The 14,812-nt window shown below is 40.2% G+C and overlaps 1 protein-coding gene across 1 annotated transcript; it reads left to right on the plus strand.

Annotated features, from left to right (window-relative positions):
- Window positions 1–1,322: 1,322 nt before the first annotated feature.
- LOC147242657 (ankyrin repeat domain-containing protein 9) lies at window positions 1,323–2,884 on the plus strand. The gene has a single exon (XM_086189648.1). It carries the CDS (start codon window positions 1,533–1,535, stop codon window positions 2,421–2,423), a length of 891 nt encoding a protein of 296 aa, XP_086045774.1. The 5' UTR covers window positions 1,323–1,532; the 3' UTR covers window positions 2,424–2,884.
- Window positions 2,885–14,812: the final 11,928 nt, after the last annotated feature.

The raw sequence follows: 14,812 nt of genomic DNA on the forward strand, positions 1-14,812 counted from the left end.
TTAATCTTTATTTGTACATCTACTTTGGTAATGAGTGTGTGTAAGTTTGCCGCCCCGAATAGCCAAATTATTCAGGTTGAAGCTACACTGATGCAGCTGTGATGAGCAATGAGTTTTTGATTTGATTCCTGGTTCTGGCGGGACCATCATCATAACATCAGGGAAAGGAAGAAAACCTCAGGGTTAGGAGTCAGTGATCAACAAAGCCGAATGTGAAAATGCTTGTGAGAATTTCCATCCTGTCAATCTTTTTTTGGTGATTTAATTGAAGCCTTTAATTTAGTATCTTATCTCCCACACATCAAAATAGTTTCAGACCAAACGTGGTGATGCAATTAACTGTGTTGTAAGACAATCCCTGTCATGGCTACTACAGTATGATAGAAAACATCGATCCATCCATCCATTTAATATACTGTTTATCTGTTAAGGGGCACAGGGGGGCTGGAGCTTGTCCCAGCTGACAATGGGTAAGAGGTGGGGCACACCCTCCATGGGGCTCAGTATCTTGCTCAAGGACATTTCGACATGGTCACCAGTGGAAATGAGGATCCAAACAGTGACCCTTTGGTTGCTAGATGGCAAGTCTGCCTCTGAGCTTTGTCATCCCAATCATACAAAACATAAAGTACAAAACTTACTAGAAATGGTGATTTAAGTCTATAAGTTCATATGAATCCTTTTGTTTCCTCAACTGTAAAATAACATGATATAAATGCTGCACTTTGCATTTATTCAAATTAAAATTTCCTTTTATGGCAGAAAAATTCACAGGAGAAAATAAAGCAAATAATACCAACTTTCATGAAATATAGGCTAAGTAAAAAAAAAGAAAAGAAATAAAAGCCATTAGGCCTTTAAATTAATATAATGAGTATAAGCCACACCACAACCATGGCCCAGTATTTAGTCTTCCGCCACGTTTTCTGGGTGTGAGAGATCAAAGTCTGAGGGTCTAGGGTCTGACATGGCACCATAACTGAGATTGCAATCAGGATGAACCGACATGTAACCAGGGAGCTTTCATACAAAACAACTGCAAATTCAACAATGCAGTTCGTTCTGCACATAATTCACAGGCATACTTGAACATTTCGATACCTTTAAAATACCCAGCTGGATCATTGTTGACATTTCTCAACATTTTGGTCGCATTATCACAATAGCAGCGGACAACGTTGAGGTTTTTGTTACCCCCGGCAATAAAACATAATGTGGATATGGATAAATATCAGAAAATGACGCGAAAGCAGCGTCAGTCTGAAAGGCATCTCGGTTTGCGGTTATTTTAATATTGTCAATAAAGTTTTGACTTTATTTTTGCTGGCGCATGCGCTATGGCTCACTACTGCAGAGCGGAGAGTTCTGCAGCTGGAGAGTGCTGGAATGTGTGTTTCTGTCACTCCATGGGAGACTTTGTAGGTGGAGTGAGGTCCGGTCACGGATCTAATCTGTTCAATCAACGTGCCCAGAGCGATGAATGACGTTGTTTAAGACGTAGGGAACATACGTTTGTCGTGTCGCTTGTCACCATGGCGTCGTTAGTAGTCAACTCGACGGCTCGAAGCCTCGAAACACATAGGAAGTCCCTGTCGCTTCTTTTCTACCGGGCAGTGCGGGACCTGAAACCGGTCTGGATGCTTGAGGAAATGCGGACCATGGAAACGTTTTATCAAGAAGAGGACGCCAGCCAGAGGACATACACACCATCAGAGGCGTTGCTCTACGCTATTGTTCACGACCACCAAGCGTACGCCCAGTATCTGCTCAGTCAGTACACTGAAGAAGCGCTAGCAAAACCAGGGGAGCGCTTCTTTTGCTGCCCATCTTCCGCCCCGCACCTGTCCATGGCTGTCCGCTATGATAGGCGCCACATTCTCCTTCTCATCTTACAGGTGGCTCACCGTGTATCCAGAACACCCTCCCTTACCGACCGAGCTGGGTGCCTGTACGTTGAGGACGGCAGGACACCCCTCCACCTGGCCTGTGAACTGCTACGTCCCGAGGCGGTTGTCATGCTTCTCGGGAACGGAGCGTCCCCGTACGCCAAGGACCACAGCGGCTTGACCCCGCTGGATATCATCCTGGAGAAACTCAGGGACTCCATGGAGGTGAGCGGCGGGGAGAAGAGGCGGTGCCTGGACAACCTGTTCATGTTCATGCCCAAAATGAAGTTCAAAATGAAAGGAGGTATGGAAAGAGAGCCAGATCGCTGGATCAAGGTGTTGGGCGAGGAGACGTTCAGGTACTTAGTGGGGAGGAGCCCGGCGCCCCTGGTCCTCACGGCCATGCAGACTATCCTGAGGCAGCTGAGCCCTGCGACCTTCCCGGACAGCCTGTATGAGCTACCCATCCCCAACTCCCTCAAACCACCAGGTTTGCCTGTGACCCAGCGGGACAGGCAGAGGGTGGTACCAATATGATGGGATGCATGTTCAATTGTATGAAAACGGCATTTTAGCATGACGTGTGTGTGGTTCTAAAGCGGCAACACTTAAATTTAGGCTACGAGAGAAAAAAAAAACAAAAAACCTTGGAAGTCATAGAACAATGATGAATCTCACTTTATTGTGGGACTTGGCAGTAACAGTGGGAGATGGCGGTGAATGGACTGAAGAGAGTTTGCAGTGGTAGGACTGTGGAATAAACAGCCATATCCAATAATCTGGGCATTAATAATCTGTCTAACCTTGTCAAATAGTGTTGCATTCTAATACTGCTGATATTTAAGCCATTATTTCATATCAGAGAGTACTTACTTGAACAGTGTTACTGATTTTAATATATTTGAGTTGTCTTTAATAGCACTGTGATCTTATAGATCATTCAGGTGACGACAACTATTTGGATGACCGTTTATATATAAATAAACATGAATCCAAGACATTTTTTGACGAATATTGTGTCAGTACTTTAATTTTTTTGGTCCATTATAATCAGAATCAGGTTTATTGGCAAGCAAGTTTTATAAACAGAAATTCACAGGAGTCAATAAGGATACAGTGTTCAGAAAGAACCTGTAGCAGTGCAGTTTTAAGAGCAGTCAGCAGCTAGAAAACACACATACACATTAATGAATGAAGGAATGTATGGTACAACCATTGATCTTTATTGTCTACCTCAAGCTTTCACTGATTTGATATTATTCAGACTTTGCTAATGGACAACAAAGTTAACGTAAAAATCTATACGTGGGCAGCTTTATAAATAGGTTGAAAGATAATTCAGTGCAGACTTGTAGGATCATGTTTGAATTGATGTGATCACCTTGGATCCATCCATCCATTGTCTTCCGCTTATTCCTGTTAAGGCTTGCGGGGGGGCTGGAGCCTATCCCAGCAGCTACGGGCGAGAGGCAGGGTTCACCTTGGACAGGTCACCAGTCCATTGCAGGGCCAACACATAGAGACAAACAACCATTCACACTCACAGTCACACCTACGGTCAATTTAGAGTATCCAATTAGCCTAGTCCCCAATTGCATGTCTTTGGACTGTGGGAAGAAGCTGGAGTACCAGAGAGAACCCACGCACGCACGGGGAGAACATGCAAACGCCACACAGAAAGATCCCGCGCCCGACTCGAATCTGGAACCTTCTTGCTGCTAAGCACCAGTGCTAACCTTGGATGAATAGCCTAAAAAGATGGACTAATGTTTGGTTACGGGGAACAAAAAAGAAAACCCTCAAAAGAATTTTACATTGAAGATAAATAACTTAATGTTTTAATGGGAGTTGCAAAAAATGCTAGAATCTGCAATACGATGTAGAGTATTTGTCAAGCCAGTGTTTCTCAAAAATAATACTTTATACACAAGCCCTAAAGGAAAAAATGACAGTTATTCTTCGGCATCATCTTCCACCCGTCACGGAATTCATTTAAAGAGTCAATTAAGAAAAACGTTTTGCTTTTTAAGGCTGTGCCATTCCATCAAACTTCAATATGCAAAATATCTTTGAAACTGTTGGATGGACACGTCAGTATAAGTTTTATCACCCAGGTCAAGATGTGTCTGGGACTTGTTAGACTTGTCTAAGATTCTTCCACTTATGAAGAAGTGAAACAGCTTCTTGGATCGAAAACAAGTTGAAACCAGTATTACTCTTCTGCATATTCTGAAGAAAAAGAAAGGGCAGGCTAGTGTGAAGCACTTTTTGTTTCATTTCATTTGTATGAAAAGTGCTGTATAAATAATGTCCGATTGACTGAAATTACAAAAGCAATTATGAAAGTGTTTAATAAAGCCGAAAGCCTAGATAAATACAGAAAGCTACCTAACAAAGTTAAACTAAAAGAGATATGTCAATGCCAAATGTAAGTGAGTGTGCGGTCTGTAAGGAAAAAATGCAACTAGAGGTGTACTTGCAGAGTGTGGACCTGTGGTAAGGTCAATAGCCCACTTGAATAAACCCTGTCTTCATAGCTTCTGCACAAAATTCAACAAATTAATTAATGTTTGCGCTGGATACTTGAGGGGGGGGGGCAGTGTTCACAGAACATCATGTAGCTATGTAGCTTCTAATGGGAAAAAAATCCATCCATCCATCCTCTTGCACTTATCCTGTTAAAGGTGGTGGAGCCTATCTCAGCAGTTTTCCGGAGAGAGGCGGGGTTCATCCTGGACAGGTTGCCAGTTCATCAACCAAGACAACCATTCACACTCACAGCCACACCTACAGTCAATTTAGAGTATCAATCAACCTCGTCCCCTCTTGATGTCTTTGGACTGTGGGAGGAAGCAGGAGTACCAGAGAGAACCCACGCAGGAACAGGGAGAACATGGAGACTCACACAGAAAGATCCTGGGCCAGGACTAGAATCCAGAACCTTCTTGCTCTGAGGTGACAGTGCTAACCGCTGCACCACTGTGCCGCCCTGAGGAAAAAAAATCTTGAAAATAATGTCCGTCAGTCCAAATTATATGACTCCCACATTATTTGTCCACGAGTATTTCACAATGTATTTTACTGTGAAAACCATCACTGTTAAGAGCGAGTGAAGCGGACTCCTAAATCACTTTGACCAAAACAATCCCTACATGGCTTCTGGTGGCAATACATCTCATAACAGTGGCAACATCTAAGAAGCATTCTATTGGACTGCGCTTTTAAAAAGGTATGGCCTTAATCGTACCATTGAAGCTGTTTTTTTGTGTCCTTTTTAAAAAAAAATATTTCGAGGGTGTAATATCCCATCTCATGTGTCATGGTTAAAATCTAGATAATGATTAAAAGGCTGTCAACAATTAGGCTACACAAAAGGTATTTGGCTGGTCAATATTTTATTCTTGGCTAAGCGTGTGATCAATGACAATTTAAAAATATTTATAAAAATATTGCAGTATGACACCTTTCTAAATTATTCTTATACTTAAAAATAAAGCAATATTTTCCAGATTGTAGCGATAAAATGGGCCTTATCTTTATACACACTACTTGATTTTTTTACTGTGACATCCATTTATTTGTCATGTAAGCTGACTTGACAGAGGTGTGTCTTCATATTGAGCATTTCAAAATGTTGCCCCATGTGACAACTTTTTAAACCATTAAAAGGTATCGTCACCTTCAATCATGGTTGCTCTGTAACCCGGGCAGACAGGCAGTGTAAAAAAGCATGTGATATTTTAGATTTATAGATATATTCCTGTTAGTATACATATTTATTGATAATATTGCATACTAATATAAAATGTAGCATATCTAATGAGGACAATTCCTATGAGCATGGTAAGAACGCTTGCTCCTGCAACTTGTTTCATCATCAGTAGAAACCAGATCAACCCCATCCCTTTCTTTTACCCTCAGTTCCTTTGTAAAAACAAAAACAAAAAACTTTTAATAGCTTTGCAATGAAGAAGAAACTTGAGGAGGTTTCAGTATAATTTAGGAGAACCCTTAGAGGTACGATCAAATGTTTTGTAAGCACGGATGTGCCAGATGTAAAAAAAAACCTCCAAAAAACAAACACTCCACAGTGCAAAAAGAAAAAAAAAAGTAATGCAAATCCCCTCCCCACAAACACCAACTTTCATGAAAATAAGCCTGATAGTTTTTTTTTTTTATCCTGCTATCAGAAAGACAAAGCACTCATTTATAACTACAGTTGGACTTTAATAAGACACATCAAAAATAAAATGAAACCAAACAATGGGGGGGGGGGGATCTATGATTGAACCGAACAGTTCTACAACCAAGCTGAATGACAAAAATGCATGTCACATTCTACACACTCTGCTTTTTTTTTGACTGTCTGCACACAAGGCCATGTCAAAAGATACATCAGTGTCATTCCCAATTAATTTGTGATGTGGCTGCACTTCCACTCTGTACACTTGGACCAGCTCCTCTGCTGTACAGACCACTATTTAATGAAAGCCAAAAGGACGTGAATTTAAAAATCAATAGTGAGGTATTGCGCTTTAAATGAATATGCTATGCAGCAACATGTTTTCTTTGTTATGTCAGCAGAGGGCAGCTTTTCCCCGACTTGGTCACAAATGCCTCTCAGGTTTAAAGTCCTCCTTTAAGCGTTACCTGATAGCTTTGATCACATCAAATCACACAGTCAACTTATTTTGCTGTTTAGGTGTTCATACTTTTCTGCTTCAAACTCCAATTTCCATATGTACATCATATGATATCTCACAATCAGGATTCACCTGGGAAAATATAGACATGTTGAGTATGTACACACAGTCACACCTTCCAATATTTAGGTCATTCTGATAAAACTAATTCAGTGTAATAATACAACAGCCTTGTAACAGGATTATGAGAGACCTTTTTTTCAATGACCTTTGCTTGACTCTGGTGCTTTCACTTTTGCTCAGAGGATGTGACCTGTAAGTGATTTAGTGAGTGCTGGGTTCAAAAGACTGTATAATTTTGTGGTTAGACCTGTACTGGCCATACAAAAATGCGGCAGGACAAGAAATACCACATCACAAGGTTTGTCTTACCATTTGCTTTCATGATTTCAGGAACCTCCTAAACAGGATAAGTACCTTTCATGTCCATCATGTCTATCAATCTTTTCCAGTCATTGTCTCTCAAACAAGGAGCCTGGGAGGGATAGGCATGAACACAAGTGAGTTTTCGTCATGAATTTCTTTGATCACAATATTTTCACTTTCATGTGGTTACATAAGATGAGAAAATGAGGCATGCTTATTCTTCACCATTTTGGTATTGATACATACACAAGCTATTTATAGAATAAAATAGAAAAGATCAGTTAATTTTTTTTTTGGGGGGGGGGGCTACTGTTTGCATTACTTCTGCATGTTGGAGGTACATGTAGTCAAATATAACTGTTGCAGGGATCAAGTGTTATTTTTGGCAGCGTGGTATTAAGCATCATCCTAGGTTTCCCTCAACCTAAAAATTTTTTGCATTGGATTTTGGATTATTGCAGAAAATACGATTTGGCAAAAAAAAAGAAAAAAAAGAAATTCAATACATGGAACATTCTTTTCAGTTCTTTAAAACAGGTTTTTTGTTTTTTTTAATATGTTCTGTGTGTAGCACCTCCCAAATTCCACGTGAGCTGTTAAAAGGGCTCCTGTACATCCCAGAAGTGCTTTAGTGAGGATGCGGGTGCGCTGTTTGCTGTGGGGCCTCTTCCTTGCCCCAGCAATGCTTGGGAACATTTCACTTCTTGTTCGTGGATGTGAATTATCCCAATCGATTTGCGGAGCCCAAGCTCCTGGTGATGTCCTGATTGGTATATTGCTGCCATGTCATCGTAAAGTGACTGGTCTTCATCAGCGGATCAGACCTGAAAATTACCTGTGCTCAGGGTGAGTATTACAACTGTGGAAGTGAGCACATCGGTTAGCACTCATATATTTGAGCCAGGAAGTGTATGTCTCATTTTGTAGTAGTTTTAGCTGTTGGCTGTTGGTTTACCAACAAGTTTTTATACAAGAAGGATGAGTACTTTTTATAAATTGCTCACATAAATGGTTAGTGTGCCAAAGTTAGTGGGATTGTTTAGATGAGATTGATTTTAATATTTATAAACATGATTAATGACAAAGAAGTGTTGTGTTTTTGTCTATGATACCTTCACATTGATAATGAGCAGCCCTTCCGCCATGTTGCATCTATGGTTGTCTTGAACACCTCAACAAACCAATAAATTTGTATTGTAGTTAGCTGGTGTTTATTTGCTTATTCATATTGTTATTCTTGTTTACATTTTTCCATTAGTAACCTATTGAAGCTGTTCCCTTTTGCTAGTAGGGGGCTATAGACCGGCTATAGGTTTTTAGACTCGCTTTGATGCTGAGAAGTGATGGTGACAGCAGTGACACAGCAGTAGAATTTATGAGAGTACAAGATTCACAGTTGAGGAAAAAAGCAGCAAGGAAGAGAGTTGGTTCATCAAATAGGAGACTAATGGGAGGTCTCAACCATATCTCTGTATCTCACTCCTTTTGGAAAATTAACATTTTTAAAGCGGTTTGGCGAGTGAGGCAGCATGGCTTGGAAGTTGAGAGGCCATCTGAAAGGTTGCTAATTAGATCATCCCTTCCCCAGGTGACTGTGTTAAAATGTCCTTGACAGTGAAATCCTAATTGCTTTTTATGAGTAGGTTGGCACCTTCCATGGCAGCCTCGACCATCAGGGTGGGTGAATGGGTGAGTGAGGCAGCACTGTAAAGCTCTTGAGTACCCACAAAGATGCACAGTCTTGCTCAGAAAAATGACAAAATATGAAATTATTGGATTCTTTGCTACCAAATCACAGCAAAATCCAAGTTTGAAACAGGAATTACCAGCCACAACGCCTTTGAAAAGTCAGTTATTTGGTTTTATGCAAACGCAGCAATGATTTTTTTCTGCCGTGGTTGATGAGAGACAGTAACTGTGCATCACAAAGGAAGTCCGGAGTTCCCAACCAGTTGATTACTTACTGGTTACTGGTAATAGTGGAAGAAACGATCCTCTGTTAATGTGAAGTGACTGCAAACTCTGTGGAGTTCAGTCATGTAAGACTGGACAAAAGGCCTTTTAACTAACCGTGTTTGAACAATTCTTTCAAAAGGTTAAAAGGTGAGGCTGAATTGCGTTCTAATAATTTTGTGTTGTGACACCCCCATGATTGTTTCTGTATTAGCTACTGTAGTTGTTCCTTATGAAGGTGAGGGGCTTCAATCTTAAATTAACTAGATGGTCCTTGGTCATACATGCTGCTCCTTTAAAGTAAATTTTCTTCTCTCTTCCTGTTATAATAGCCCCTTTCCTTCACAGCCTCTTTACTATTGAAAAGAACAGGTTGCTTCTCTTTTAAAAATGATAAAATGATAGACAACTGACAGTTTGAAGCAAGATTGGTAGCTTGTGTGTATCCTCAGCTTAATTCTCTACCTTTTAAAAATGCCACATTTTTTCCAGTGTTGCTTTGAGGTCTGTTTGTTTGATTGCTATGAATCTAATATTTTCTAAATCTATTTATTCTCAGGAAATTCAGAGGCTTGAAGACCTCAGCTATGAATGAACCTTTCATAGACCCATCATATCGCTAACCAAATTGTTGGAGATAGGTTTTTCCTTGTGAAGGAAAAATGGGCATGTCTTCAGAACTAGCAAGTCAGTGTTTCTGTTTATTTCAATAACACTTTTCGTGTTTATTTTCAGCTTTGATCTGGAATCATTTATGAGATCCCTGGCTACAATTCATGCAATTGAGGAGGTTAATGCAGCTGGTATGCTCCCAGGAGTCCGTCTTGGATATATGATGTGTGACACTTGTGCAGATGCAAGCAAAGCATTGCAGGATGTCACACACATGCTCACAGTCAACATTTCGCTGAATGAGAACTGCAACTACACAGACTTCAGGCCCAGAATCAAGATTATTTTAGGAGCAGAATTATCAGAAGTGTCCATTGCTGTGGCCAGGCTGCTGAATGTGTACATGATCCCTCTAGTAAGTCACAAATTAGCAAATACATTTGAATGCAATGCAGCAAGTTTATGCTCTCACTTTGGATATGTTGTTTCACTATCAATTGAAGAACATATCCCCTTAGGAGGCTTAAAAGGAGAATTTGTGAGCATCTGAACAAGTTAGTGTTGGCTGTTGTGCCTCCTCATAAATCTTTGTGCCTTAAGAGTCACTGTTGCTATCAAGGACCCAACAATCACAGAGTTACGATGTATATCTAACAACGTCTTTCCAGAGCTCTTCACCTGGTTGCGGTATTTCAACAACCAGCAACCCCAGTCTCCTCCAAAAGCTACTTGGAACTCAAATCAACTGGGTAATTGAGGATCATATGAAAAAAGCTTGCAATTTTTTGGCTCTTACAGTAAACTAAATTTATTTTGATATGTAATCACCTGTTGTTTGGGACAGTGAGATTTGAAGCACTAGCTTGTTCAAACACATCTGAAAAATACGGTAGTACCTTAATTGTTTAACCTTGAATTTGTTAGAAGAACAAGCCAACTTGTATGCTTAATCTTCATTGTTTTAAAGCCTGACAAAGACATAGAGATCCCTCTCCCCTCTTTAAAAAAGACTGCCACTGGACAACTGACTAACTAGCTTAGCTTGATAGTTGGCTTAGCTTCGATAAATGGGAGCAGTGGGGCAAGAGAAAGGCATCTCAAATATCATCAAATACACTTCTTTTCCTAACGGTCTTTGCCTGCATTAACAGACCTTAATTTGTGATTGACATTTGCAACTCCAAAACTGTTACGAGATGTTATTTTAGAGTCAGGCACACACCCAGGTACAGCACCTCAAAAGCCCCATGGTAACCTCAGACAGCAAAACAAATGCCTATGTTGATGCCTGTCCGAGGCAATCAAAGCAGTGATGGGTATGATCCGATGAAATTACATCTCATAATTTACAGCCATTTTTTTCAAAGAAAATGTTGAGCAGAACCTGAGTTTCTTAAAGCAGGCAAAGACTGTTTGGGATTTTTGAAGAGGGCTTTCACCACCAGCAGTCATTGCAGTGAGGGTAACAAGCATTCAGCTGTCAGGTATGGGTCTGGGGCTCAATAATGCATGCAGAGAGAAGAGTCGCTATCTGCTTGACTGACTCTGAAAATGATGGATAATATGCACGTTTCCCTAAACACTGGGGATTTCTTCAGAAAAATACTCCATAATATTGGGATAAACAGGTTTATCTGTTGCTAAAAGGAGAACACAGGGAGTTCTGCACTGGGTTAAGAAACCGGTGTGGTAATGTACAATGAAAAATCAGGTGATTTTCATGACTGCGTCAAGTAATCAAAAAAAAAAAAAAAGAAGAAGAAGAAGAAGGAGAAAAACAATTACTGTCAAGGGGCAGTCAAAAAAGAATCCAAGTCACTCTGATGGTTAATTTAAAAACCTTTGTTATACTTATCACAATTTTATGCATTTCACTAAGTGGATCAAATAAAGCTTCCGTCAGTGCTGTGTCCAGTTACACGGGACAGCTTTAAGCAGTTTCTCTTAGGGTACAAAGATATGTTTACCTTTGTCCCTCATATTGATGAGCTGGACAATTAGAATTCATTAAAGAAAGAGAAAATCCACAACAATATATTCACTTGAAGGTTTGATTATTCTGACATCATTGAAGTCTAATAACTGGACATAATGCCAGCAGTGGTCGTGTTGGAAAGCAGCCTGTAAGGCTGATTAAACAGCTGGCAGAAATACCGTCACTTTTCTTTAACGGCTCACTAAATGTCTTGCCAGAGCTCTATCCACCATTGCCTGAAACAAAATTTTCACTGAACCCACAGGCATATTGGTAAATGTGAATGACTTTATCACATAACTCCTGTCAATTGATTGATCTGAAGCTTGGGGGTGGCAGAGTGTGTTCAGTGTTACCTATGGCACCATTAAAGTATGCTTCTAATGTAAATCTGACTTTTGAATGTATTCAATATTTGTTTAACTTGATCTCATCAGGTGAGCACCACATCATCTTCACCAGAACTGAGTGATAAGGTGCGCTTCCCGGTATTTCTACGAACTATTCCCAATGACAAGCATCAGACCAAAGCAATTGCCAAAATTATGAAGCACTTCCACTGGGACTGGGTGGGAGTTGTGTACGGGGATGATGATTACGGAAGAGCAGCTTTCCAGAGCTTTGTCCAAAACGCTGAGGAAAACAAGGTGTGCTTGGCATACCAGGAGATGTTGCCTCAATATCTTGATCATGAGGATAGACTGAAAAGTATCAAAATTGTCGCCAATAAGATCCGCTCCTCAAATGCCCAGGTGGTATTACTTATTGTCAAGAAAGATTCGGTTGAGGTCCTCTTGAAGGAAATGATTCAGACCAACACAACAAGAACTTGGATTGCCAGTGATGCCTGGTCCCAGAGTTCATATCTGAGACGTCTGGATGGCATCAACAATGTTGGAGACATCTTGGGCTTTACCTATGTGTCAGAAAAGAGTGAGTCATTTGATAATTACCTCAAGAATCTTTCACCAGCCCCAGGAGGATACAACCACTACATTGAAGAATACAAGAGCCTGAGATTTGACTGTGACTCAGGGTGTTTCGCAAACAAGCCTACAGCCCCCTGCCCCATATTGGATCTCCCCCCAGTTCTATCTGATATTGAATGCAATTTCTCAGATTCCCAAGTGCATAATGATGACTATCTTGTAAAGGCTGTGGAAACAAGTAAGGGCCTCACAAACAGAATTGCAGTGTGGGCAGTAGCTAATGCTCTCAAAAACTTACTAAACTGTAACAATTCCACATGCACAGGACAAATGAACTTCCCTCCATGGAAGGTAAGACTTAAGATCATCAAATGAGACTCAGAATGTAGCATGATGTCCCTGTGTCTAGGCCGCAAGCATGTCCAGTCTTTATACTCATCTTCATTTTGCAACCAATTCTTCATTTTGATTCATTGTGTTATCTTAAGCTTAGAGCATATCTAAATGGGCAGTCGTGTCCCTTTTGTTTTTAAGGCATGTTTGTGCCTTAATTTCTTTTTATTCATTAGATCATTAAATTTATATTTGCTGCTCCTTTGCTGCTATATTTTCATATATTTTCAAATGTGTGGATCATTATTGACAGTCACCTAAGTTTCAAGCAAATGCTGTCATCTTGTGACAGCACTTACATGACACGGTCAGGATACATGGTTACTTTTGAGAAATTATACAACATATGTTTGTTTGTCTTAAAATATTAATCATCAGTAGTATGGGCACTTGCAGTGGCATGGTGGTGCAGCGGTTAGCACTGTCCCCTCACAGCAAGAAGGTTCCGGGTTCGGGCAGGGGTCTTTCTGTGTGGCGTTTGCATGTTCTCCCTGTGCCTGCGTGGGTTCTTTCCGGGTACATCGGCTTCCTCCCACAGTCCAAAGACATGCAAGAGGGGACGAGGTTGATTGGATACTCTAAATTGACCATAGGCATGGCTGTGAGTGTGAATGGTTTATTGAGTATTGGAAATTATCTGTTATATAGACCAGTCCCATAAAAAAAGCCTATTTTAATTGACATTCTGCCTTTTGCAGCTTCTGCAAGAAATGAAGAGGGTTCAATTCCAGTTTAAGAATGAGACCTTGTTCTTTGACAAAAATGGTGATTTTGTCAATAGATTTGATCTACTTTTATGGGTGAAAGAAGGACATCACAGAAGGTTTCAAAGGATTGGGAAATATCATGTTCTTGATGAAAAAATCATACTCAATGTAAAGAATCTCACATGGATTTCGACAGCTGGAAACATGGTAAGACAACACTGTACCCACATAATGTAGTCATAGGTAGTTACAGTTATTGGTCTAGTCTCTGCCTTTGTGTCCATGGGCAAAACCTTACATGACTGGAGAGAAAAGGTCAGGTGGTCTCTAAGACTTTTATTGCATTGGTATGTGTTCAATAAACTGCTTTTTGTGCCTTCTTTATGAGGCAGATGAATGTCAAGCAGACCCTATCCAGAAATATATATATATAGTTATTATATAAATACTGCATCAACTAAGACAGGCAAAAGACACGTCATTCTGGAATGTGATCAGGGAGATGAGCAATGGACCAAAGTGCAGGCTATACGAGAACAGTTTTTTCCTTGTAATGTGATTAAATCACATTGTTGAAGGTAATTTGATTGAAGCACATTGAATATCCTTACTTGGGGAAATATGGAATTCTGCTAGTAATCCTGGAGACATCAGGATAAGATTTAGTTTTGATAAAAAAGTACTTGTTTTTCATTTCATCCACTGTATTTGGTTGGGGAAAGGTTTCAAAATACTTATTTTTTAAACCTATAGAAGCCATTGTGGAATGGTAGAAACATGATCAGTGCTTAGCGTGGTAGATGAAATAAACAAAGCAATAAAAACTTAAATACAAATCATACAAAAAATCCTTTGGAGTTAAAATTATAATTTATAGGTTTTTTACCTTCAAACTGAACATTTAAAGGTTTTCTGTCTCAGGTACCACAGTCTAAATGCTCTGAGAACTGCACCCCTGGCACAGTCAAGAAGATCTTGAATGTGTCCTGCTGCTACAGCTGCATACCATGTGTGGAGGGGACCTACTCAGATGACTTTGGTATTCCTGAATCACATCCCAGCTCATTTTAAGCTTATAAATTTTTTGTTACTCTTAGATAAAGCTGAAAGACTTTCTTGAACGTAACCCAACAATTTTCTCTGACAGATCTCCTAGCCTGCAAAAAATGTCCAAATGGAACGTGGTCTCTCAAGGGATGGAGCAAATGCGAGCCAAGATCAGAGTCCTACCTGCGGTGGTGGGACCCTCATCCAATCACCTTAATGGCTGCTACAGTTTTTGGAGTTT

Source organism: Aulostomus chinensis, chromosome 20, assembly GCF_037954235.1.
Source record: "Aulostomus chinensis isolate RoL2024-O1b breed Wild chromosome 20, RoL_Achi_v1.0, whole genome shotgun sequence".
NCBI lineage: Eukaryota > Metazoa > Chordata > Actinopteri > Syngnathiformes > Aulostomidae > Aulostomus > Aulostomus chinensis.

Excerpts from the sequence above, each read along its gene's own strand:
- LOC147242657 (XM_086189648.1), top strand. The coding sequence starts at position 1,533 with ATGGCGTCGTTAGTAGTCAACTCGACGGCTCGAAGCCTCGAAACACAT.